Raw genomic sequence first — 23,917 nt, forward strand, 5'->3', positions numbered from 1 at the left:
AGAGATAGCTGAAATATTCCCTCTTCTGACTGCACTGCTGCTGGCTGATTTCAAAGCTAAATGCGAGGACTGCACTTCCAGATGATTACTTCCTGGTTTGTCTTGAGCTCGCTGTGGAGACACCCCTGATGTACCGTGGACATCACCTGGTAGTCCCAAAGTCTCTGTGAAGCGGATTGTGCACCTAGCTCATGAAGGGCACCAGGGCAGGGTACGCACAAAACAGCGTCATAGAGAGCTGTACTGATGGCCTCACATGCATGACCTTGTTCACACTGTTTTGTCATCATGCCCAATTTGCCAGGCATGTGACACGACAGCCAAGACTTCCTGCCCCATTACAACCTGTTGAGTTTCCTGGGGGCCCATTCCAACATGTAGCCGTCGACATTGTGAATCCATTTGAACATGGAGCCTATAAGTGCAGATTTGCCGTCACCCTTGTGGATTTCTTATGTAAATGGGCAGAGGTGGCCTTTACACCCACTGCCACTACATCCCCCATCATTGATGTTCCTGGCTTCCGTTTTTGCTCGTGAAGGAAATCCTTGCACTACTACAATTAATAATGGGCTGCAGCTCACGTCTTCTGCCTTTGCTGATTTCCTGAGGGAAAGAGGCGTCAAGCACATTAGAACAAGCGTGTACCACCCTCAGGCAAATGGGTGTGTTGAATGCTTTAACAGAGTGCTGAAGGACAATATTCAGGCCACACAAGCATCCCAGCAACCCTGGAAGCCTATGGTCACAGAGATGCTTCACAGCTATCAGGCCATGGCCTATGCCACAACCAGTGAGTCCCCTTTTCAGCTTCTGAGGGGGAGAGTGATGCGGACAAAACTCAATATCTTGCCACTTCCTAGAGACAGAAAAGTATGAACATATCAAGGCCAGAGTCGGGGTACAACAGGCTATAAGTAAAAGGTACACGAACACCAAGAGAGGTGCTTGGCCCAACAAAGTCACTGTTGGGGCTAAGGTCAGAGTGTGGAAACCTCACCACGTGGGAAACGGAGGGACTCAGTTCTGGCCTGAGCTTGTTTCTCCGGAGTGACGGAAGAAGGTGGAATGCAACACACATTTCTCTCTGCTCAGGGAGAGCTGAAGATCCACCGGAGGCTGACGCTACAGAGGAAAGCGTCAGCCCAACAGAGACTTCAACAAAATTGACTGTACAGCAAAGAGGGACAAAACCACTAGCTTGGACTAAAGACTATGTTATGAAGTAACCATAGTCCAAGATATGAAGACATGTAAAGGGTGTAGGCATATCGCTACCCTGAAAAAAAAGAGAGAATGTAAACTGAAAACAATTGTATTTGAGATATTTGAGCTATATAATGTGAATTTTAGTTATTGCAGTATTTCATACAGTACTCATGTTTTGATGAGGAATTAACATTTAAAGCACAACTGCAAGAAACCAATGTTTCATAGGTTGAGTAATTTAAATCTGAAATAATTGAAGACACATTACATTTTGTCATAGTCCTGATGATTGTTTATGATTCTGCATCAGAGAGTACTAAATACTTCACTGCCTATATGCCTATTCTGACATTTAGTCACTTGCAAAATGTTATGCCTGAATTGTATTGTTTAAATTGCTTGGCAATTTTACGCTAACACAAGAAATGTTTGCACTGCTTGTGCATGCTTAAGTTTTGACCGAAGAGAGGAATTTATTTGGATAACAGGAGAGATATGTTTTATACTGTAACATACTTAAATTTAATTGTTGTTACACTCCCTGACCACAACGTGTCACTGTGGGACAGTTTTGAATGAGGGACAGGTGTGAAGAAAAGGCGTGGTGGCAGAGGATAGATAGGAGAGAGGAAGGGAAGTATGCACCCTTAAGATGTACGCTACAAGTGTCACGCGCTGTTAAAAATAAAGTGTTAAAGACAACGCCAGTTTCTTCTTACTTGATTTACCGACGCCACAATTTCGACTTTGTACACGGTGACGCGTCTCTACAAGCTATTATATGTCGTTTTCAGCCATTTTTTGAGAGCGGTCAAAATTAGACTTTTTTCGACATAGTATACTATTGCTTTTTGGCCATTTTTTGACATACTGAATTGGCCTTTTTTACCTTTTATTCCCATATTGTATACTATGACGTGTCTCTACAAGCAATAATATGTCGTTTTCAGCCAATTTTAGGAGCAGTCAAAATTTGACGTTTTTCGACACTATACTATTACCTTTTTGGCCATTTTTGACATACTAAATTATCAGGTTTTTGGCCTTTCTTGGTCTTTATTCCCACTTTGTATACTATTACGCATCTCTTCAAGCTATTATATGTCGTGTTCAGCCAATTTTATCAGCAGTCGAAATTTGGAGTTTTTCGACATAGTATACTAACGCCTCTTTGGCCATTTTTGGACAACATGCTATTTTATCGGTTTTTAGGCTGTTTCTGGACATACTATACCAAGTGGTTTTCAGCAGTTTTTTGGACAAGTAGACTTTTGACATTTTTGCCATACTATAGCCTTGCTTTTTTGGTCATTTTTTCAACATGCTATTTTATGCATTTTGGGGATGGTTTTCAAGTTTTTTCAATGCTGTAAACTATAACGTCCCTCTACATGCTATACTAAGTGGTTGTCAGCAGTTTTATGGACATGTCAAACTTAGTACACTATAACAGGCCTCTACATGCTCTATTAAGTGGTTTTCAGCAGTTATTGGGACATGTCAAATTTTGACATTTTTGCCATACTATAGCCTTGCTTTTTTTTTTGGCCATTTTTTGAACATGCTAATTTATGCATTTTGGGGCATTTCTTGGATGTTTTTTCAACACAGTACACGATAACATGTCTCTACATGTTATACTTAGTGGTTTTCAGCAGTTTTTGGGACATGACAAGTTTTGACATTTTCGCCATACTATAGCCTTGCTTTTTTTTTGTTTTTTGGTCTATTTTTCAACATGTTATTTTATGCGTTTTTGGGCATTTCTTGCATGTTTTTTCAACACAGTACACTATAACGTGTCTCTACATGCTATACTAAGTGGTTTTCTGCAGTTTTTGGGACATGACAAGTTTTGACATTTTCGCCATACTATAGCCTTGCTTTTTTTTTGTTTTTGTCTATTTTTCAGCATGTTATTTTATGCGTTTTTGGGCATTTCTTGGATGTTTTTTCAACACAGTATACAACAACAGGCCTCTACCTGCTATACTAAGTGGTTTTCAGCAGTTTTTGGGACATGTCAAATTTTGACATTTTTGCCATACTATAGCCTTGCTTTTTTTTTGGCCATTTTTTGAACATGCTAATTTTTATGCATTTTGGGGCATTTCTTGGATGTTTTTTCAACACAGTACACTATAACATGTCTCTACATGTTATACTTAGTGGTTTTCAGCAGTTTTTGGGACATGACAAGTTTTGACATTTTCGCCATACTATAGCCTTGCTTTTTTTTTGTTTTTTGGTCTATTTTTCAACATGTTATTTTATGCGTTTTTGGGCATTTCTTGCATGTTTTTTCAACACAGTACACTATAACGTGTCTCTACATGCTATACTAAGTGGTTTTCTGCAGTTTTTGGGACATGTCAGATTTTGACATTTGCGCCATATATAGCCTTGCTTTTTGGTAATTTTTTCAACATGCGATTTTATGCGTTTTTGGGCTGTTTTTGGAAATTTCTTCAACACAGTATACTATAGCACGCCCCCTAATGCTATGCTAAGTGGTTTTCAGCAGTTTTTGGAGACGTCAAATTTTGACATTTTCGCCATACTATAGCCTTGCTTTTTTTTTTTTGGTTTATTTTTCACCATGCTATTTTATGCGTTTTTGGGCATTTCTTGGATGTTTTTTCAACACAGTATACAACAACAGGCCTCTACCTGCTATACTAAGTGGTTTTCAGCAGTTTTTGGGACATGTCAAATTTTGACATTTTTGCCATACTATAGCCTTGCTTCTTTTTTTTTTTGGCCATTTTTTTCACCATGCTATTTTATGTGTTTTTGGCCATTTTTGGATGTTTTTTCAACACAGTATACAACAACAGGCCTCTACATGCTATACTAAGTGGTTTTCAGCAGTTTTTGGGACATGTCAAATTTTGACATTTTTGCTATACTATAGCCTTGCTTTTTTTTTTTTGGTCTATTTTTTCAACATGCTATTTTATGCGTTTTTGGGGCATTTCTTGGATGTTTTTTCAACACAGTATTCAATAACATGCCTCTACATGCTATACGAAGTGGTTTTCAGCAGTTTTTGGGACATGTCAAATTTTGACATTTTCGCCATACTATAGCCTTGCTTCTTTTTTTTTGGCCATTTTTTCACCATGCTATTTTATGCGTTTTTGGCCATTTTTGGATGTTTTTTCAACACAGTATACAACAACAGGCCTCTACCTGCTATACTAAGTGGTTTTTCAGCAGTTTTTGGGACATGTCAAATTTTGACATTTTTGCTATACTATAGCCTTGCTTTTTTTTTTGGTCCATTTTTCACCATGCTATTTTATGCGTTTTTGGCATTTCTTGGAAGTTTTTTCAACACAGTATACAACAACAGGCCTCTACCTGCTATACTAAGTGGTTTTCAGCAGTTTTTGGGACATGTCAAATTTTGACATTTTTGCCATACTATAGCCTTGCTTTTTTTTTTCGGCCATTTTTTCAAAATGCGATTTTATGCGTTTTTGGGCTGTTTTTGGAAGTTTCTTCAACACAGTATACTATAGCACGCCCCCTAATGCTATGCTAAGTGGTTTTCAGCAGTTTTTGGGACATGTCAAATTTTGACATTTTCGCCATACTATAGCCTTGCTTCTTTTTTTGGGCCATTTTTTCAACATGCTATTTTATGCGTTTTTGGGCATTTTTTGGATGTTTTTTCAACACAGTATACTATAGGATGCCTCTACATGCTATACTAAGTGGTTTTCAGCAGTTTTTGGGACATGTCAAATTTTGACATTTTCGCCATACTATAGCCTTGCTTCTTTTTTTTGGTCTATTTTTCACCATGCTATTTTATGCGTTTTGGGGCATTTCTTGGATGTTTTTTCAACACAGTATACTATAGGATGCCTCTACATGCTATACTAAGTGGTTTTCAGCAGTTTTTGGGACATGTCAAATTTTGACATTTTTGCCAACTTAATCTACTATCGTTTTTGGCCATTTTTTTGACATGCTAATTATGAAGTTTTTGGCCTTTTCTTTGACATTGTATTCTATGACGTGTCTGGGTAAGCTATAATATGTCACCTTCAGCATCCCCACCAGAGACAGGGTTAGAGGGCGATGGCGATTCTCCTCCAGAGGTAGGGCTGGAGGGTGAGGCAGAGGGCTACTGCGCAGGTGTGTTCCCTCTGGAGGCAGGGCTGGAGGGCAAGGGCAATGTCGCAGGCGCATCCCCTCCGGAGGCAGGGCAGCTGGACCAGTGCCGTCGCCAAATGACCTCGAGGTAGAGTTGGCGCTGCATGACCCAGAAGCAGCGGTGGTGTCGGACGACCCAGAAGCAGCGGTGGTGTCGGAAGACCCAGAAGCAGCGGCGGCGTCATCTGCCCCAGAAGCTGTGGCAGTGTCAGACGACCCATAAGTTGTTGCAGTATCGGACAAACCAGAAGCTGTGGTGGCGATGGACAACCCAGCAAAGGCTGCTGTGGCGTCTGATGATCCAGCAATAGCTGCAGTGGCATCGGACGACCCAGCAAAGGCCGCAGTGGCCTCAGCCAAGCCAGTTACAGGAGCGTGGGAGTGTCTCTGGCCGAGCTAGCAAAAGTCTGAGGTACACAGAAGAACATGGGGACGAACGCCGGCCAGGCACGAAAGAGTTCAAGGGGCACAGGGAAAGGCTTCAGTCGACCCAAAAACAGTCTCAAAGTCACTCGGAGTGGTATCGACCAAGCCAGCAACAAGCAGTCTGGGAGGGGTTCTGGCCAGGCCGAGAACAGGAGCAGATCAGATGTCGTCTGAGGACAAGACGGGAGCAAGAGCAAACGAGGCGTTGTCGGAGGCCGACCTGGGAGCAGACGGAGCGTCTTTGGAAGTCGACCCAGAAGCTGCGGAGCTGGGTGGCTGTAGATCCCTGTGAACCTGGGTGGCGTGAAGACCGTTGAGGAGCCAGACAGCGTGAAGACCCTCGTGGATCTGGGTGGCTGAAGACCCATGTGGAGCTGGGCAGCATAAGGACCCCTGTGGAGATGGGGGGCTCTTTTTGGTTTTTGGCCCTTTTTTTGGACATGCTATACCATGATGTGTCTCTACAAGCTATAACATGTCATTTTCAGCCATTTTTTCAGCATCTCAAAATTTGACGTTTTTCAACATTTTTTTTTTTGACATGCTATGACATTTTTTGTCCTTTTTATTCAACATGCTATACATTGAGCAATCTCCACAAGCTATAGTATGTTGTGTTCAGCCATTTTTTCAACATATCAAAATTTCACATTTTCCATCATACTATACTATATTGTTTTAAGGCATTTTTCGACATGCTATATTATGACGTTTTTTGCCTTTTATTCGACATGCTATACTATGATGTGTCTCTACAAGCTATGCTATTTGTTTTTTAGGCATTTTTTTCAACATGCTATATTATGATGTTTTTGGCCTTTTTTGACATGCTGTACTATAATGTGTCTCTACAAGCTACAATATGCCATTTTTTCAAAATATGATGTGTTACTATGCAATGACTTTTTGGTCATATTTTGGATGACATACAATAATATGACATTTTGGTCACAGTTTGGATGACATACTATAGAATGACTTATTGGTCATGTTTTTGATGACATACTTTAATTTGACTTTTTGGACGTATTTTGAAGGACATACTATTGTATAACCTTTTGGTCATACTTTGGATGACATTGGACTCAAAAATCAACTGATTAGATTTTGGTGGTCAACGGTCAAGGTCACTGAGTCTTCACAAAACATGTTTTCAGCCAAAACATCATCGGCAAATGACAAAAATTAAAGCAAGTGTTATATAGGATAGAATGATGGAGCTGCTGTCATTTTATATTCAAAAGGTCAACTTCACTATGATATCATAATGTTGTGCAAGAACACTTTTTTGGCCTTTTACTCAGCATCATAACTCAGGAACAGAGTGGGAGATATATGGTCAGACACTTAATTGGTGACAGTATTCTTGGGTGCCTACCTTAAAACTACCTCTAGTTGTGGAGGGGCTGCCATCTATGGTGGCAAAAATGCAAATTTCTCTATCTAGATAGCTTATGGGTTAACAGGTTACAGGTGATCATAACCTAGAAAATCACTATTAATAGTGTAAGGTAAATGCATGTAAATTTCATTTTTATTTACTTTGTTAATAGATGCACTGTAATGTGTTGATCTTTGTCTACTTAATGTACAGACAGAATAGCCCATTCATCATTGGTATGTGTAAACTTGGTAGAAACTCTATGGTTCAGTCAACTGTACACTCCCTAGCTGTATGATTTCCTTTTTGGGTACTGGACCGTTGATCTGAGAAAAAAATAATTTGAGTGCTTAGAAAAAATGAAATGCCTTTGTTCCTCACTATTTTGTCATGCTTTATCAAACAAAATTGTTTGATCATGAAAATAATAGTTTTTGAAAGCCCTAGAGCACATCTTGATTTATTTGAAAAGGTTAACTTTATTAAAACATCTACAAAAATAAACAATGAATTACAATGGCATCAATGTAGCAAGCGTTCTACAGAGGTACAGAAGACCCCAAATGTAACAAAGAGTTTTCCATATATTAGTAAAGGAAATTACAATTCTGTCCTTAAAATATGTACATACTATTATGCTCAACTTCAGACACAAAAGGACGAAATCAGACATCAAGAAGTGTCAAAGTACATACAGTATATATAAAAATATGGGTTTAGTCGAACTACAGTGTATCAAAAATGACTCAAATGGCACAACCATTGACAATCAGTAAACATGTTATACTTGATGATCTTGATCAGGACTGATTTACAGTGCTATACAATCAGTAAGGTAGAGACAACATTGATTCTACCGTGGTCAGCTTAATGTACTAAAATGGGATGATGCAGAGGTTGATGTTGACATTCACACTAAAATGAGGACTCACAGAATTACCTGTTTGAGTAGTTCCTTAGAGGGTACCTTTTTCAGTCTAGACCCTGAAACATCCCTGAAATTGCTGTTGCCAGACCCACCAGACTTCATCTCAATAGAAGTATTGTCAATTATCCTAAGACAGGCTTCTTTATAAGTTGTCAAAAACAAAATGAAATTCATTAAAAAAAATACTGTGGTTTGTTTTTCCACTGTTCCAACAATTGTCAACTCTGGTTTGGTTAAAATAAATCCTTAATTCACCTAGTTACATGTGAAATATAGTGATTGTATGCACACTAAAATTACCAATTTAAATGGTGGGCTTGTCGATAGCGATTACAGGGCTGTTTTTGGTAAAACAAAAAGGATCTCACTCTTTAACAAAATGGTCTGTCTCTGTAGGGGACATTAAATGATGGTTGCAGTACTTTCTCCCAATACTGGACCAATTTCAAAAAATGTTATTCCCATTAGTTACTTAAAACATGGGAAAATAGGGTTCTGGTTGAGCAAAAAAAAAAAAAAAAAAAAAAAAAAAAAAAGAGCTACCCTCCAGGCAATGATTTTTATAGTACAGTAATGCATTTGGATGAGCAAAGATTGATTATTCGATGAGTGAATATGTCTCATCAAAGCGTACAAAAGGCTGTCATATATTTAAAATGAGATGAATTGATGGTGTCATTCAGTTTTTTAAATAATATTTTACATCTTATGGTTTAGCAATGCCTTGTGGGGGAGGATTTAACAAGGCAGACAGACTGTCCTGAATTTGATCTCCCCTGGCAAAATATCTGAAATCACTGCGAGTGATTAGAATCCACATCGACAGGAATCATATCAGGCTCCTCACAAAGAAGAGTTTCTGGGGATATGCATGGAGGATTTAAAGTGCAGCTGGTCGTGGAATTTTATGTCTATCCTTTGTTTCTGCATCGCAGCCAGATACTAAAAATTGCCGAAACACCTGAGCAGGCGCACCTAAATGGTGTCCCGTCTGTCCACTGCCCCGGCTGGCAGTATTTTCTTTCTGCTTGGAAAAGCCGTGCCAGTTTGTAGGTGGCGTCTCACCGGCAGCAGCAGATCCTCCTCTTCCGTGCCTGTGTTCTCAAGTTTGAGAAGTCCATTTGGCACCAGAGATACAGTTAGTCTATGTGACTCAAAGATGGGGTTCAAAAACTGCTTGGGCTTTTTGACTACAACGGGGTGGTTTGGTGGTTGAGAGCAAAGTTGGTGTAATTGCTTTGCAGAAAGAGGGCTGCTGTTGTCTGGTCCACATCGTTTTACGCTAATCCACAATAACTTTGAGTTGCAGATGTGGATGTGGGTCACTCTGAAAGGCTGATCGAGGACTATTGAAGGGTTGGCAAACATGGTGAGATCTCTCATGTTCTAGACAGCCATAATCCATGTCTGAAACTCTTTCATGGACTTCTAGAAGATAATCATTGGTGGGGCTGAAGCATGGACTAATCTTGTGGAATTTGACTGACTGTAATGTGTACAGTACGCTATACATACTGTAAATACTAAGGCAATCCCTGTGCGTGCACTTTCATGTCTGATGTTCGGAGAATTTTGCGCGTCGTGCACCTTCACCTGTTATCCTACATGTAGCATTTGAGATGGATGAATAAAAGGCATGTATTTAACTGTTTGTCTGCTTGCTATATCTGTAGTTTGGAGTATTTTTTCTGTTTAGCCTCTGCTAAGCTTCCTGTGGCATTAACTCTACAACACTTAAGCACCAGTGATGTTAAAGTAACTGAGAAGAGAGAAAGGTCCTATGCAGATTGCACCCACCACCTGTGAAATGTAGCCCGGACTGTTACTTGTCTAAAGCTGGGGTTAGTTTTGGGGATGGGGATCTGATGTGGAAATGAACCGAACCAGCGGTGTCTCAGCCCCAACCACCCAAAAAAGTATGACTACAAAAGCAAGCAACCCACTCACCCTTCTCATCTGCCTCTTCCGTGCACCACCTCCACCACACATACCGACTGTAGCAAGGATGCAAAAACGTATGAGGCGTTTCCCATCTTTAGCATTTGCCTTTGTCTTTTTGTTTCTCTCTTTACACCATGTTCATGGCGTCCTCGGTAAGAAAGGAGTGGATGTCGGCAAAGGACGGGCGGAGCTTGCAGTCTCTGTTCCAGCAGCTCAACATGAGCTCATAGAGACCCTGAGGACACACAGCCGGTCTGCTCAGATACACCTGCAAGAGAGAGGCAAGAGGCAATTTAATAAGGGAGACTTTCTTTATTTTAATATATTTTTCATGTTTGATAAAGCACACCAGGTTTAAACTCTGAAATTAGTCATTTTATCAGATATGTTTATCACTTTTTCACTCCTGTTGGTTTAACACAGTTTGTCTGCGAGAGATTAACATGTCTCTAACTGGTTTTAATGACAAAGTTTCCTCCCATATCTATAGTGCATATTTTCTCCTTTTTTTATGCGAGGTCTGTGGATTATCTTGAGAATCAGACTGATGATTTCTGGAAAAAGACATTGCTGTTGACTTTTCCAAATTCATTATTTTGCCGCTTGGAGCACCACAAGTGCCATCGAGTTCCATTATACCGAAGACAGACAACCGATATCTCAAACACTCGGTAACTCACATCAAAACAATCTAGATTGATAACAAGCACTACAGGTAAGAGGAAAAATATGTATTTTTGATATGGGGGTGAACTGTCCATTTAAGAAATGTGATTTAAACTATGAGTTACTACATGCTCAGATAAAGAAGGTGTGGCCCAAAGACCAGCCACTAGAGGGCCTCTGAGATCATGAACAAATGGTAAATGATGAGCTTGTGTTGTTACTGCTTTGAAGTCAGTATGAGCCCAATTTAAAAACAGTTCAGGAGAGTGAAGATCGTTTTTTATCAGTAAGAGCAAAGCATGTGTTATTATAAATGAACTGTGAACTGACAGAAAAAGACTGTGTTAGTACCTGTCTGCCCTGGTCTCTGAAGAACTCTCCAGCGTTGTCGATTACTTGCTCATCTGTGAGGTTGGAGTACGGCTGCTCCTGACAAACGCTCAGCATCTCCCACAGAGTGACCCCAAATGCCCACACATCACTGGCTGTGGTGAACTTACCCTGAGAGCATGCAACCACACAGATATAATCTTCATCAATATAATCTCCATCACTATGACAAGTATTACCAACACCAATCCAAAGGGAGGGAAATTTTACATACAAGCAGTGCTGGTAAGTTACTGTTATGTAGAGCCCGACCGATATGGGATTTTTGACCTTTTAACTGTGCAACAGACTCCTCTTAAAGTCGTTGGTACATTTGAAAATGGAAATACTATATTTTTTTTAATTTCACATGGATTTTTGTATAAATGACTTCCTAATCTATATTTCACCTGTTTTTTTAGTACCTTAACTACTGGATTTTTAAACAAATACAAAAATAAATAAACAAATAAATAAAATTATCAATCCAAAATGATATATAAAAAACTGTGGCACAGCTATCACACACCATCAGATACACAAACACACACATTCCTGTCCTCTTACCATGAGTATACACTCCCAGGCCATCCAGCGAATCGGCAGCACAGCGCGGCCCTGGATCCTGTAGTAATCTCCAGCATACAAGTTCCTGCTCATGCCAAAGTCAGCTATCTTGATGTGACGCTCCCCACCCCGATCCTCTCCGCTCTCACCTCTCTCACCTCCGACCAGACAGTTACGCGTGGCTAGATCCCGGTGCACAAAGTTGAGGGAAGAGAGGAACTTCATTCCTGACGCAATCTGGCTGGCCATGGAGATGAGGGCCGGGTAACTGAGGGGGAAGAGTTGATAAATGAAGGAAATAATGAATAAATAAATGTATAGCTCTGTGTTCTCTTTTTTATATCTGTGTATATGTGCGATGTTTGTGTACACATTTCTGGTTTACCTGATGGTCGGGGTGTTGTGTGTAGGCCCCGTTTTGTCCAGAAGCACTCGGTGAGACAGATACTGGTTCAAGTCTCCGCATTCCATGTACTCAGTGACCATACAGAGAGGATCGCTGCTCACACACACTCCCAGCAGACGGATGATGTTCGGGTCCTTAAGGCGAGACAGGATCTTCACCTCCTTCAGGAAGTCATTCCTACCAGGATGAAAAGAAAGAATGAAGGACATCAGAGAAAAACACGCTAATTTTAGGTCAAATGCAAAGTAAACCTTTTGGATCAAAACCCCCCTGCCTGCAGCTCTAGGTGGCTTTCCACCTCATTGATTTGTTTTGCTGGTCAATATGTTTGTGTTGCTCCAGCTCTCACTAACATCCCGTATAAAACCCGTGGACAGCCCCTCTCAGCACGTCAGCTCAACAAGAAATGAGCTGTACCTGCCCAGAGCCAAAAGGGCAGAGAGCCAAAGTAAACAAGCAGCTGGTGAAAAGAGTCAAACATCTAGAAAACCACTGACGCCCAGATATTTCATCCTCAGGAGCTGGAAGTTCAAACCAGGGCTAAGTATGAGAAAACATTTGGACTTTTATTTGACAGGAGGAAAGAAATCTCTGCTCTGCTTGTGCTGAACATACATGCAATGTCATAGTTGACCACAACACATTCAGGGTGTCTACAGGAATCAGACGCTTACATTTAATGCTTTTTAAGACTTTCACGATAATTTTTAACAATTTCAAGACTAATTTAAGGACAACTCATTGTTTTCTGAATTAAAATATTTATTTTGGGCTTTTTGCCTTTATGAGATATCACAGCTCAAGCGTTAAAAGGGGAGAGAGAAAGAGAGAGAGAGAGGGGATGACCTGCAGCGAAGAACCACAGGACAGAGTCGAACCTGCGGCTGCTGCAGTGAGGACAGCAGCCTCGGGGTGCCAGCTCCACCAGGTTAGCCACAGAACGCCCCAAATCATTGTTTTCTTATTCAAAAAGATGGTGGTATATATATGTGGCCCTGTGCAGATATATGTTTTATGCAGGAATATTGCTATTAGAGTGAGTTAAGTTAATCTACATTTTTCAAACAGGTATGTGCAAGTATAAAGTAAAAAGACAGTACTCAGTTGAGTGGTAGTTTCCAAGATCTGTAAAATCAGAAATGTGCACTTTCATGCAGAAGAGCATGGCAAATTTTGCCAAAATTAAATTAAAAGATGAATTAGAGAATTAGAATAAATTAGAAGAAATGTTTGTAACAATTTATTCACACTTTTTTTTGGACTTTTAAGGCCTAATTGTGCATTCCTTAACATATATTTTTTCCCAGGAATTCCTTGATACTTCCTGACTTCTCAAGGAAATCGATCGAATTTCTGCTCTGCAACTCTAAATGTGCCCTGACATTCCAGAAATTTAATGACCAGCTGCAGTTCGAGGAACACATACAAAAGGGGAAAGGAGGAAATAAGCTGTAAAAGTGGAAAGAAAAACTATGAACAGCACAGAGGCCAGGCCCGGCAGTGTATGATGTTACAGACCTGGCATTCTTGGAGGCATCCGGGCGCAAGATCTTCACTGCTACCAGAAGAGGGCGACCTTTTCTCACATTGAAGGGGAACTCCAAGTTGGGAAGGTCCTGAGGGTTTTCGATTTCACACAGGTGCACCTTTCACCAAATGAACACAGACATTGTTAGAGAACAATCTCCCCTCCCTTCCTCCACCCCCGCACACATTCTTTTAAGGTCATTCCTCACCTCTCCAAACTGTCCCTCTCCCAGCTTCTCCTTGAAGATGAGACACTGGCGTGGCAGCTCCGGCAAAGGGGCAGCGTCGGCCCCGGGGCTTGAGGAGGCCAAAGCAGGCACTGCGTAGGTGTTGTTACCACTGACGCCCTGCAGGCTCACGATGTCTGCCTCGGCATAATGAGGAACACTGGGAGGCAGTGGGGGAGACACGGGGGGAGACAGGGAAGGGTAAGGAGGGGAGCCGGGGTAGGGAGGAGGCTCCTCCTGAGTCGGGGGGAAACCCTTCTCCATGTCCATTTCCAAACCACAGGCTGCAGGGAGGAAGAGACAGACAGGGTGGATGAAATGGAGAGATTAGAAGAACTGTGTAATTAAAAACAACTTTGCTTTGCTTGAAGGCGGTTTGTCAGTGAAAGAGTCACATGCTATCACAAGTCCAGACATCTTGTTATGAAGGAATAGTTTGGATTTGGGAGAAATCTCTTTGGACCATAAAAACCAAAAAACTCTTTGTGCAACAATTTTCACAAGCTTCTGTGAAGAGAACAGAAATAATAAACCTCATACAATAAAATGCTGGATAATAAAAAAGGCAAAGAGTTACAGAAAAGCATTAAAGTAAAATCTGTGTTACTTTTTTCAAGTCTTTACTAGATAGAAAAGCCTTGGCTACAACACATATGCATAGGATCAGCCTTGCAGTGCGTAATATTACTATTTTTCTTCATTCCTAGATGTCTGCGGGATCATGTAGCAGGTATTAAAATCAGAAAAACGCATAACTGAACTTCTTGTGATGGATAAGTCGAACTTTTTTTTTGAAAGAATCAATCTTCCTGGGACATTGTATCTGTCTTTTCGATTAACTTTAAAACTAAATAAGGATCTACAGCTCTACTTGCAGATAAAATTTAAAGTTTTAATTCAACAAAGGTGTAACAACTTAACATTCAACATGATCAGCTTCCACAAGGCTCTGACAGCGCGCATAAGTCAAAGACTTGTGGAGAGTGTGGCTGAATACTAAGTTGTTACACCTTTGTTAAAATGATAATGCAGATGATGATGATGGGAAACTTTCTAACCCAGTGCACACCCTGCCACGAATAGGGACCCTGCAGTTTAATCTATCTGCTAAGATTGATGCTGTATTTATTACAAAGATGAAGAAAAAGTGTTGCCTCAGGGCAAAAAGTATCCTACTAAACACTGAACCCCGTAAAGCATTGCCTTTTTTTTCAAGTGGTGCCTTTGTGATTTTACAGACTCACATAGCAAGATTTAGGTTAAGATCTTGGCCCGCCTGGAAGTTAACGTTGCCCTGGTTCCCTCATAAAGCCAGTTGGATTTTTTTTTTGGATTTTGGGTTATTGCAGAAAATAAGCTCTGTGGCAAACAAATGTTTATGATACTTACATCTTTTGTCCAGCATGACAATCTTCCACCACTTTCAGGGTTGTCGAAGCCTAAATACAACTGACCAAAGTAAAAAGCTAACGTTTGGCTATAAACTAACGACACTATGGTCTAATGTCTTCAATGGCATTGGTGTGATGATGTGCTGCATTACCATCCAGCCATTTTTTTGCGACAGTTTTTAACACATAAAGGCTTCAAAATTCATGAGTGGGAAATTTACTGACAGTTTTTTTTTGTAGAACAAAACCTGAAAGTCTCTTAAGCTCGTGTTAACCACAGACCGTATTTCAGGCATCTAACCAAAAACCCATTTTAAAAAACCTATTTACTTTGAGACGAGGGAACCAGGAGGCAAACAATCGGGACTGCTAAGATGTTAATTCATTTCCAGGTTTTAGGACTCATTCCTGCACCATTCTATAAAACTTTGGTTCTAGTGCAGACGTGCTGCAGCTCTGTGAGGCACAGCGGTGCTCTAAATGCTGTCCGCATACTTACATTCTCCCATCCTGGCCGTGTCTAAACCATGTTAGCATGCCAATATTTGCTAATTAGCTCTAAACAAGTACAATGATGGTTTACAATGATGGAAAAAAACTTGCTGCAATAAGATAGAAGCCACCTCACACACGCATTTCACATTGGTGTTGTACATTCTTCATTATTATTATTGTTTATTTGGAAATATCCACAGCGAGCATCCACAAATCAAAACAAGAGAATATTATGTCTTGGCATGTGGCAGCTGAGAAAATTAAAGTCCAATTGTGAGACTAAACTAAACTCAAAACTTGTTGTTGTAGCTTTATCTGTCCCATCTTTCTTTTTAACTGTACTGCTTCTTTGAATTGTCCAGGCACTTGGAGTGGGTAAGGGAAGAGGCTAATAATAATAATAATAATAATAATAATAATAATAATAATAAATGGTTGCCAAACATGTGCCCATCCTGTATGGTATTAGCAATAATTTCTTGTTTGGTGTGAATAAAAACATTTGATCACAAAAAAGAAAAAAAAAAGTAAAAAATAAACATCAAATTTTTCCAAAAGATGGTTTCTGTCATTTTAGGTAGTTCTTAGCTGATGTCTGTTCAAATGGAGATTTTTTTTCTGATAAGGTTTAAACAGTTATTTGATGCTAAAAAAAAAAAAAAGGGGAGGGGGTTTGACGTCATGATCGACAGCTGTGTGCCATTCAGTGTGCTGGTGCTCAATGGTGCTGCTCGCAACTGGTCAAAAGGGGGGAACACCATACTGCAGAGATGGCTCCTGTGCAGACTTTGGCACCATATCACATCAGCAGCGCAAGATGGCGGTGGCTGTATCTTGAATATGTTGGTGTCAGTTTTACATAAGAGAGTGGAGACAAGTTGTCCATCTTTACATACAGTCTCTGTGGTGGAACAACAGCTAGACATTGTCATCAACAGAGTCAACAGAGTCAGGCTTCCTAGACAGACGCATCTTTCAGTTTGCTGGTCCTTGAGAAAGTATAAAAATTTGTAATATTCCCCAAATTCCAAACTATCCCTTCAAACACAGTTAAACCAAGCGATGAGTGAATGAGAGGTACTAATTAGGTGAGTAAGAGGATGGATGATGAAGGTCAGACACATGCAGAAGACACTAATTATCTCCCAGAAGCATTTCTTTGTACAGTGACGGTGAGAGTACTTCTGAAGCCTCAGCCGTGGACAGACAGACAGGTAGGCAACTAGAGAGTTAGGGCCCCTCCTAACTGTGTTGGCCCAGTCCGAGGTCTCTTACCCTGGGGCACATTGAGGCTCTTTTCCTGAGCCTGTGTGGTGTTGGGGACGACTAGAGGTCTCGAACTTTTCCTGTGATCTGACAGGTGCAGGTGATAGGCTGGGTTGTTTAACAGCAAGGCTGGGAGGACACACACGTTAACAAACACACACACGGTACGGGGCGGGGTAGATGCAGGAACCACGATATGTATCATACGGATCGTACAAAGTGGCACAAAACACACACATACACACACACACACACACACACAACAAAACACAATAACAACCATTAGCATGACACTGTTAGCATATCCATTATAATCCGAGGGGGCGGAGGAGGAGGGAGGGGTGCACTGACACATGGAGCACAGAACAGATGGAGAATAGCAAGAACAAGCAAAGTTAACACAACTCAAACACAACAAAAACCAGTGGATGAAATAATGTTTCTGTTACTCGTGTTATTTCAAACTCACACAGGCGCCTCGTAAAGACGGCATGCAGACCTCCTGTGGTGCAATGCAAGTGAAGGAATGCCTTTTCTCTCATTATTCCTCTCTTTCTCCTCCCTCTTTATTTTTTCTTCCCTTTTCCCAGAACAATGGCTCCTTTGTGCTCCCCTCCGTGCTGAGCATCTTCATGGAGGCACTCTTCCTCGCGGGGTGTTTGGTTTGATTTACTTTTTGTTTGGTGTGGTGAAATACATCGGAATACCATTGTTTTCTTGATATGTATGCCACATTTTGTTCTCCTCCTGCTGCTTCCTCTTTGCACATAAGTTTGCTCATTGATATGATCAAGAATCGGGGGTTCGTGAGAGCACAAACACAGGCACGCAAACTAAGCAGTCCGAACAAACCGCATACATGTTTGCAGAAATTGAAATTATGTACATATGGAATATTGCATTGTTTCATATTTTCCAGACTCCATGCCAGTTGCGTGTGGTTGACTATAGATCAATCCCTGTCAACAAGTATTTAGCATGTGGTATGTTTTACTGCATGTCTGCATGTTCTGTGTCACGCCACTGAACTAAATGGCTTTTTTATTTTGGACTGAAACAATCAGCTCTGACACAAACAACAGAACCAGTCATATCTGTGAATGAAATCCATGACCTTGTGTTTGTATCTTACCTGTGCTGTCTCTGTGATCCCTCGGCCGCAGCAGAGCAATGGGTTCTTGATACTCTCCTTCTCCCTCTCTGTCATGATCGCGGTCATCGGGGAAAGTGTGGATGCGCTGGTAACGGCTCGAGTAGCTGTGCGTGTTGTTGATGACCACATTGTCCGAGGGGACTGACAGGTGGACCCGCAGCTCATCACTGGATAGACTGCCCTGGGCCTGCGAGGGCAGAGGGTTCACGGTTAATGTAGAAATACAAGGTGTAAACAACATATACTCAGTTGCCTGTTTATTAGGTACAGCTAAAATGAATGCAACTCAACAAAAAAGTCCCCCAATAAACCCTACATTCATAGAGGCCAAAAAGTTTTTCAAGAGCACATCATCTTGGTCCAGATTAAGTGCTATTTAAAACATGAACATTTTTTGGACCAAGTAGGCTGAGTACATTAAACCTTTAGGGTAAAACTTTAGAATAGAGGAGTGATAATGTGTGAGACATATATTTTAATTTTGGTGACAGATTACTCCTTACTTGTTATTTTTTTCTTATTCTCTTTAATGCTCTGTAGTTTCTAAGATGAAAGCTTCCCCTGTTTCAACTGTTTAAAACTAATGTTAGAAAATAAAACCTTGAAGAGTTAGACTGTATAATGGATATCTGACACATTACAATTTTACTTTTCCTGTTTTGCGTTTGTACAGTGCTATGTGAATCCATTTGCATTAATATAGTGACTATGTACTGTGAATTAATGTGAAATTAATGTTTTTCCAAAATAAAAACAGAAATTAATATCATGCTCAATCCATTTGCAACACTAAGGTAGGTTAAATATTGGGACATAAACTTCTCAGTGTAACACAAATCTATCTCTAAACACCTATTTGAAACATTTTCAACAAAAGCTGAACAATAAAACCTTCATAAAGGTAGATTTATTGCAGGACTGTTGTTCTGCACATCTTTCACACATGCACTGTAGATCTGAACTTATCTAGACATTACCGGAGGAACTGTGTGTCAGAACGCAAATCTCCACATCAGCGGTACCAGACACAAAACGGACTTTACCTGTTGGCTCTTTATTACAAAGTTCGTTTCATGTCTGACTGAGCCAATGTGAGTATGGAGCAGTTAATTGTCCTGGTATTTCACAGTAATCGAGTGGGCGTGTTGATGACATTTCTATCATGCGAACAGCGCAAAAACTGGAAAAATGCAAACATCCAGGGGTGAGCAAGAAGGGTCATTTAAATAAAGACAGCAATGAAAATGTCAAACTGAAGAGACAGCAAGATCCAGGAACTTCTTTTATTAAGAGCTAATGCTAAAACTGCCAGACTAATTCAAGAAATGGCAAGACACTCAATTATATATGACCAAATTATGAAGCACCTACCCAAACAACACAAGCAAGTACAGATGTGAAACGTGTAGCTGCAGCCATATTTTGTTTAAAGCTTACAGGACGCACCCACAACCAGTACAAGACAAACCCACTACAGCTATGCTTAGCTGAGCTCTGCTGCAATATGACTTGTAGTGACTAAATATGAGGCCAAAAATAGCAATAATTCACTTTATGCATTTACTTTATTTATTATGCATGAAGACATGATTTACCTTAAAAGTGATGAGATGTAACTGTTACCCTTTACCTTACCTTACCTTAACACCTCTCTTTTAAACCAACACTTAATGGCTTCTTTACAAATCGGGTATGCAAACAAAACACTGCTTTTTTTTTTGCATCGTGTCCTGACTCCCAGGCGCCTACCCTCGCCGAAAACAAATGGAGCATTTCCAGCAGGTTAGGACGCTTCTCTCCTGTTCTGTACTAAGTGTGAAAGGGCAACTCATGACAATGTCCGTACCTGATCATGCACACAACACCGAGCTCATATGAAAACACAGCATTAGACTGCATTGGTTTTACCTTCCTGCATCTATTAAACTGGCAACTGAGTGTAAAAGCATCATCTGAATCCCCGAAGCAGATGGTGATCAAACTAGTGAAACAGCCTCTAATCTTTGAACAATTTGAAGTGAATGTAAAAGGATTCCCACAACACGTCCAGATGGAGATCCAGAGGTACTCTGCCAAAAGGCCGGCAGTCGTTATCTCAGCCTGCTATCAATCATTTAAACTTAGTTAAAGGGGCAGTTCAGCCTAATCACACAAGCAAACATTTTCCCGCTAAGGGTTTTTTATTTTGTAGAAAGCTGTTAACAGCAAAAGATCTATGAATTTATTTAGAGTAACTGGGACATTATTTCAGGGAAATCGAGTAGATGTAGAGCTTTGAGCAGCACAAACAAAATTGAATTTACCTCTATTGTGCCAAGGTGATAAGAGAAATCTTAGAGATAGATGATCCAAAAGTTTAATACCAAGACTGCATGGTAATCCACTACTAGTGACGGTTACAGCCAAATCACCAATTGCAATTAGGAACTGCTGCTTTGGAAATAAACAAAAACATTGCTTGTGACCCCAATCTTGACTTGAAGTGACCCAGAATAGTCAACAATTCAATCTAAGGAGCCTGATTTGAATGCTCATACCACAGTTGAACCGTCACAGTTGATGGAAAATTAGGTTATAAAACAAAGGATCATTCTATTTAGGATATATATGTGGGTGCTGAATGATTCAACACTGCTCGTAGGTTTAAATACCCAATGTATAAGATGTGCGCCATTCCCTATGGAAACATCAGTGATCGGGCAAAACACATTTCTTTTATACTTAAGAATAAGATACAAATTAAACTGAATAATACAATCATTAAAAAAAAACAAATCCTGACACTGTCCTGGTCAAAAGTGTGCATACTCTTAGTTCTTAAGCCCTTTAGTCCTTCATCAATGACAGCTTGCAGTCTTTTGTAATAGCTGAGAACAAGCTCCTTTATTTTTTCAGGTGGTAAGGCTGCCCATTCTTGACAAAAAGCCTCCAATTCCCGTAAATTCTTGGGTATCTTGCATGAATTGCACATCTGAGATTTCCCTAAAGTGGCTCATGGGTATTGCGGTCAGGAGACTGTGATGGTCACTCCAGAGCCTTCACTATTTGCTGCTGTAGCCACTGAGGGGTCGACGCAGCCTCTTGCTTTGGACATAGACTGTATACATTTTGAGGCATCGAGTTCGGTATTTCAGCTGTCGCCACCTTGGTTTTTTGGAGCCAGAAGTGACCATATTTAGAGGTGTAATGGAGTGCAGGGTGGACATCTCAAGCGGCGCCGCCCTTAAATATGCGTAACTTTAGGCCCTAATAAAATGTACATAGCTGAGCTTTATTTTTCACCTTCGGAGGTTGCCACTTGCTTTTGGATCATTATCAAGTTCAGTTTTGGTCTCATCACTCCAAATGACTTTGAGGAGTTTTGAGGCTTTTCTAGGTGCTGTTTGGCATATTGTGAGTGGGCTGAAAGATCAGCGTATCATCAAAAACTGTTTGTCCAGTTTTCACAAATTATGCAAAGCGAATGTAAATTTAGGAGCACAACTGCTGAAGTGCTTGTTCTCTCCAAGTAAATCAGAAAATTTGTTATATTGGTACAAATCAAAAGGTGAAAGTTCTGTTTACAACCATGGAAAGCCAGCAGGAACCAAACTAATTAACACGTTCTTTTTATCTGTCTGTGAATATCGTCTGCAACTGATGCACCTAACACACACCTACACATGCACCCCTGACACACAACAAACAGCGCTGGATGGAGTATATCCTAAAATAAGTTCTTAAGCCAAGTCAGAAAGACAAATTGTTTAATTGGATGTTTCAGCTCATTTGTCTGATGTGAAAAAAGATCCAAACTAATGTTACTAATGTGAGTATGGGTCGATAAACAAAAATAAAAAAATCAACCATCAGTCCACAACAGGCAAGACTGTAAATTCACACCCCTAATCTTGACTCACCTTGCCCAGTATCTTTTTCCAGTACTGCCTCCACAGAATGACAGCGATCACAGCCAGCAGCAGCAGGATGATGCCCACCAGGCAGCCAATCAGAATCGCTGTATTACTGCTGTCGTCCTTGGCAACAGGAAGTCCCGCCCTCGGAGTGTTGCCACCAAATTCTGCATCTAAGAGGAGAGAAATTACGGGCGGAAATGTCAGACGTTTGTGTGTGCGTGAGCTTGATCGTCTGAAAAGCTGGTGTTATTTGTCAGTCTGATGTGAGGTGTGTAGATTATTATGCAACACCGTGTGTGTGTGTGTGTGTGTGTGTGTGTGTGTGTGTGTGTGTGTGTGAGAGCGAGAGAGAGAAGCTGGCATGAGCTAATGCACTATTCAGTCTGTGTGCATTAGCTCTTTCAGCACAGTCACGCACTCACTGGGGTCACACACACCAACATAGTTTCATCAGGCTTACTCAACATCTGATGGGGATTGTCTGTGTTTGTATGCTTTCAGTACGCCCTCTCATACCACAGGGCTTCTCAGTGCCCGCTGCTCTGAGAACAGAATGTGAACGCTGTTTTGCTTCAGCTTTGTAGTAAAATATTAATCAGAATCATCCAGTTATTTTTTTATTCCTCTCTTGAAGGTCAAATGTGGCGTGGTATTTGAATGAGGGATGGAACGGCACTAAACTCTGAAAACCACTTCAACAGGAACAAACAGCTCATTTAAAAAGACCAAAAAACAGAAACGCACGCCATATATGATGCGTTTGCGTATACACAAATATACACCTGCAAGCACGCACTCACACACACATTTACAAGCCAATGATTTACAAACCACAATGTGACAACAGAAAACAACCCTCATTCTCTCTCTCTCTCTGTCACTTCAACACCATGCGGGTAATAAATAAACCCAAACAAAGCCGTTTAAATAAAGCCAGTTACAAGGACAAAGCAGCATACACGTCACACAAAACCATTTCCAGCTTTTTAAAAAGCCTGGTATTGTTTAGCTGTGTAGAACAAGAGCCCCTGAAAAAAACATGCAGTTTGTGAGACCGCAGGAAGCCAAGTTGTTATTGTACATAAATATAATGTACTGTAGCTGTTAGTGTTTTTCCTCCAGCTGTATATCTTCAAACCCCGGGGACAGAGCCCAGTGCCAAAGCCTGCTCCTGCATTCCCTCCTCCATTACAGTTCATACTCTGAGCAGAGGGACAGTTCAAGAGGCTGGAGGAGGGCCAGAGCGAACGGAGCGAGCTCCCGCCACTCGGATCGTCCTCTCTGTCTGTTTTTGCGCTCTCACCTGACAGCGTCCAGTTACCAGTGGTGTCCATCGTGAAGGAGGTGGTTGTGTGGAGTTCTGGAGGAGCGAGGGATGGACAAAGGAGGAGGATGTGTGAGAAAAGAGGTGGTGAGGAGGATGATGAGGAGGAGAAATCACTGAAAGCAGGATTCTGGCTCATTTGGCTTTTTAGCCATGTAAATGAAAATCACTAAAAGTTTAACTTTTTTAATTGAAACTTGAGCAAATTGGCTTGATTTGAAAAAAACATGGGGAAAAAGGCAATGAACAACAAAAGAAGAGCAATTGGGAAATAGAAAGAAATTAGGAAAAAGAAAAAGACAATTACCATTAGTTTGCAAAAAATAAATAAACATTTTAAAGTAAAAAGTAAAAAAATGACCCTGAAAAGGTCATTAAAAAATGCTTAAAATTATAGTTATTTGGGTTGTCAAAAACTTTTTTTTTAATCTCAATTATTTGCAGAATTTTAATAGTTAATCACAATTAATAGCATTGTTTTTATCACGTTATTTTGCATTTCAAAACAGTTTTGAGGTCCATATTGATAAGATAAAGCAATTTTTACCAGATTGCCTTGATTAGGAATCAAATAACAGCAC

General features: G+C 40.6%; 1 protein-coding gene across 4 annotated transcripts in view; it reads right to left on the reverse strand.

Moving 5' to 3' along the window:
- Positions 1-7,608: 7,608 nt before the first annotated feature.
- The window catches only part of ddr1 (discoidin domain receptor tyrosine kinase 1), a 55,781-nt gene continuing 39,472 nt past the window's right edge, over positions 7,609-23,917 (reverse strand). The window contains exons 11-20 of one of the 4 annotated variants that reach the window (XM_042489310.1): positions 23,316-23,372; positions 22,016-22,182; positions 18,096-18,303; positions 16,973-17,050; positions 13,794-14,095; positions 13,576-13,703; positions 12,037-12,234; positions 11,652-11,919; positions 11,067-11,216; positions 7,609-10,317 (exon numbers count right to left, since the gene is read on the reverse strand). In XM_042489310.1, coding sequence (XP_042345244.1) covers positions 10,177-10,317; positions 11,067-11,216; positions 11,652-11,919; positions 12,037-12,234; positions 13,576-13,703; positions 13,794-14,095; positions 16,973-17,050; positions 18,096-18,303; positions 22,016-22,182; positions 23,316-23,372 — 1,697 coding nt within the window. In that variant the 3' untranslated portion in view covers positions 7,609-10,176. Of the gene's footprint in view, positions 10,318-11,066; positions 11,217-11,651; positions 11,920-12,036; positions 12,235-13,575; positions 13,704-13,793; positions 14,096-16,972; positions 17,093-18,095; positions 18,304-22,015; positions 22,183-23,315; positions 23,373-23,917 lie in introns of all 4 variants that reach the window. The other 3 variants (XM_042489309.1, XM_042489311.1, XM_042489312.1) reach the window with 3 other exon arrangements.

Source organism: Plectropomus leopardus, chromosome 7 (genome assembly GCF_008729295.1).
Source record: "Plectropomus leopardus isolate mb chromosome 7, YSFRI_Pleo_2.0, whole genome shotgun sequence".
In the NCBI taxonomy this organism is placed as follows: domain Eukaryota; kingdom Metazoa; phylum Chordata; class Actinopteri; order Perciformes; family Serranidae; genus Plectropomus; species Plectropomus leopardus.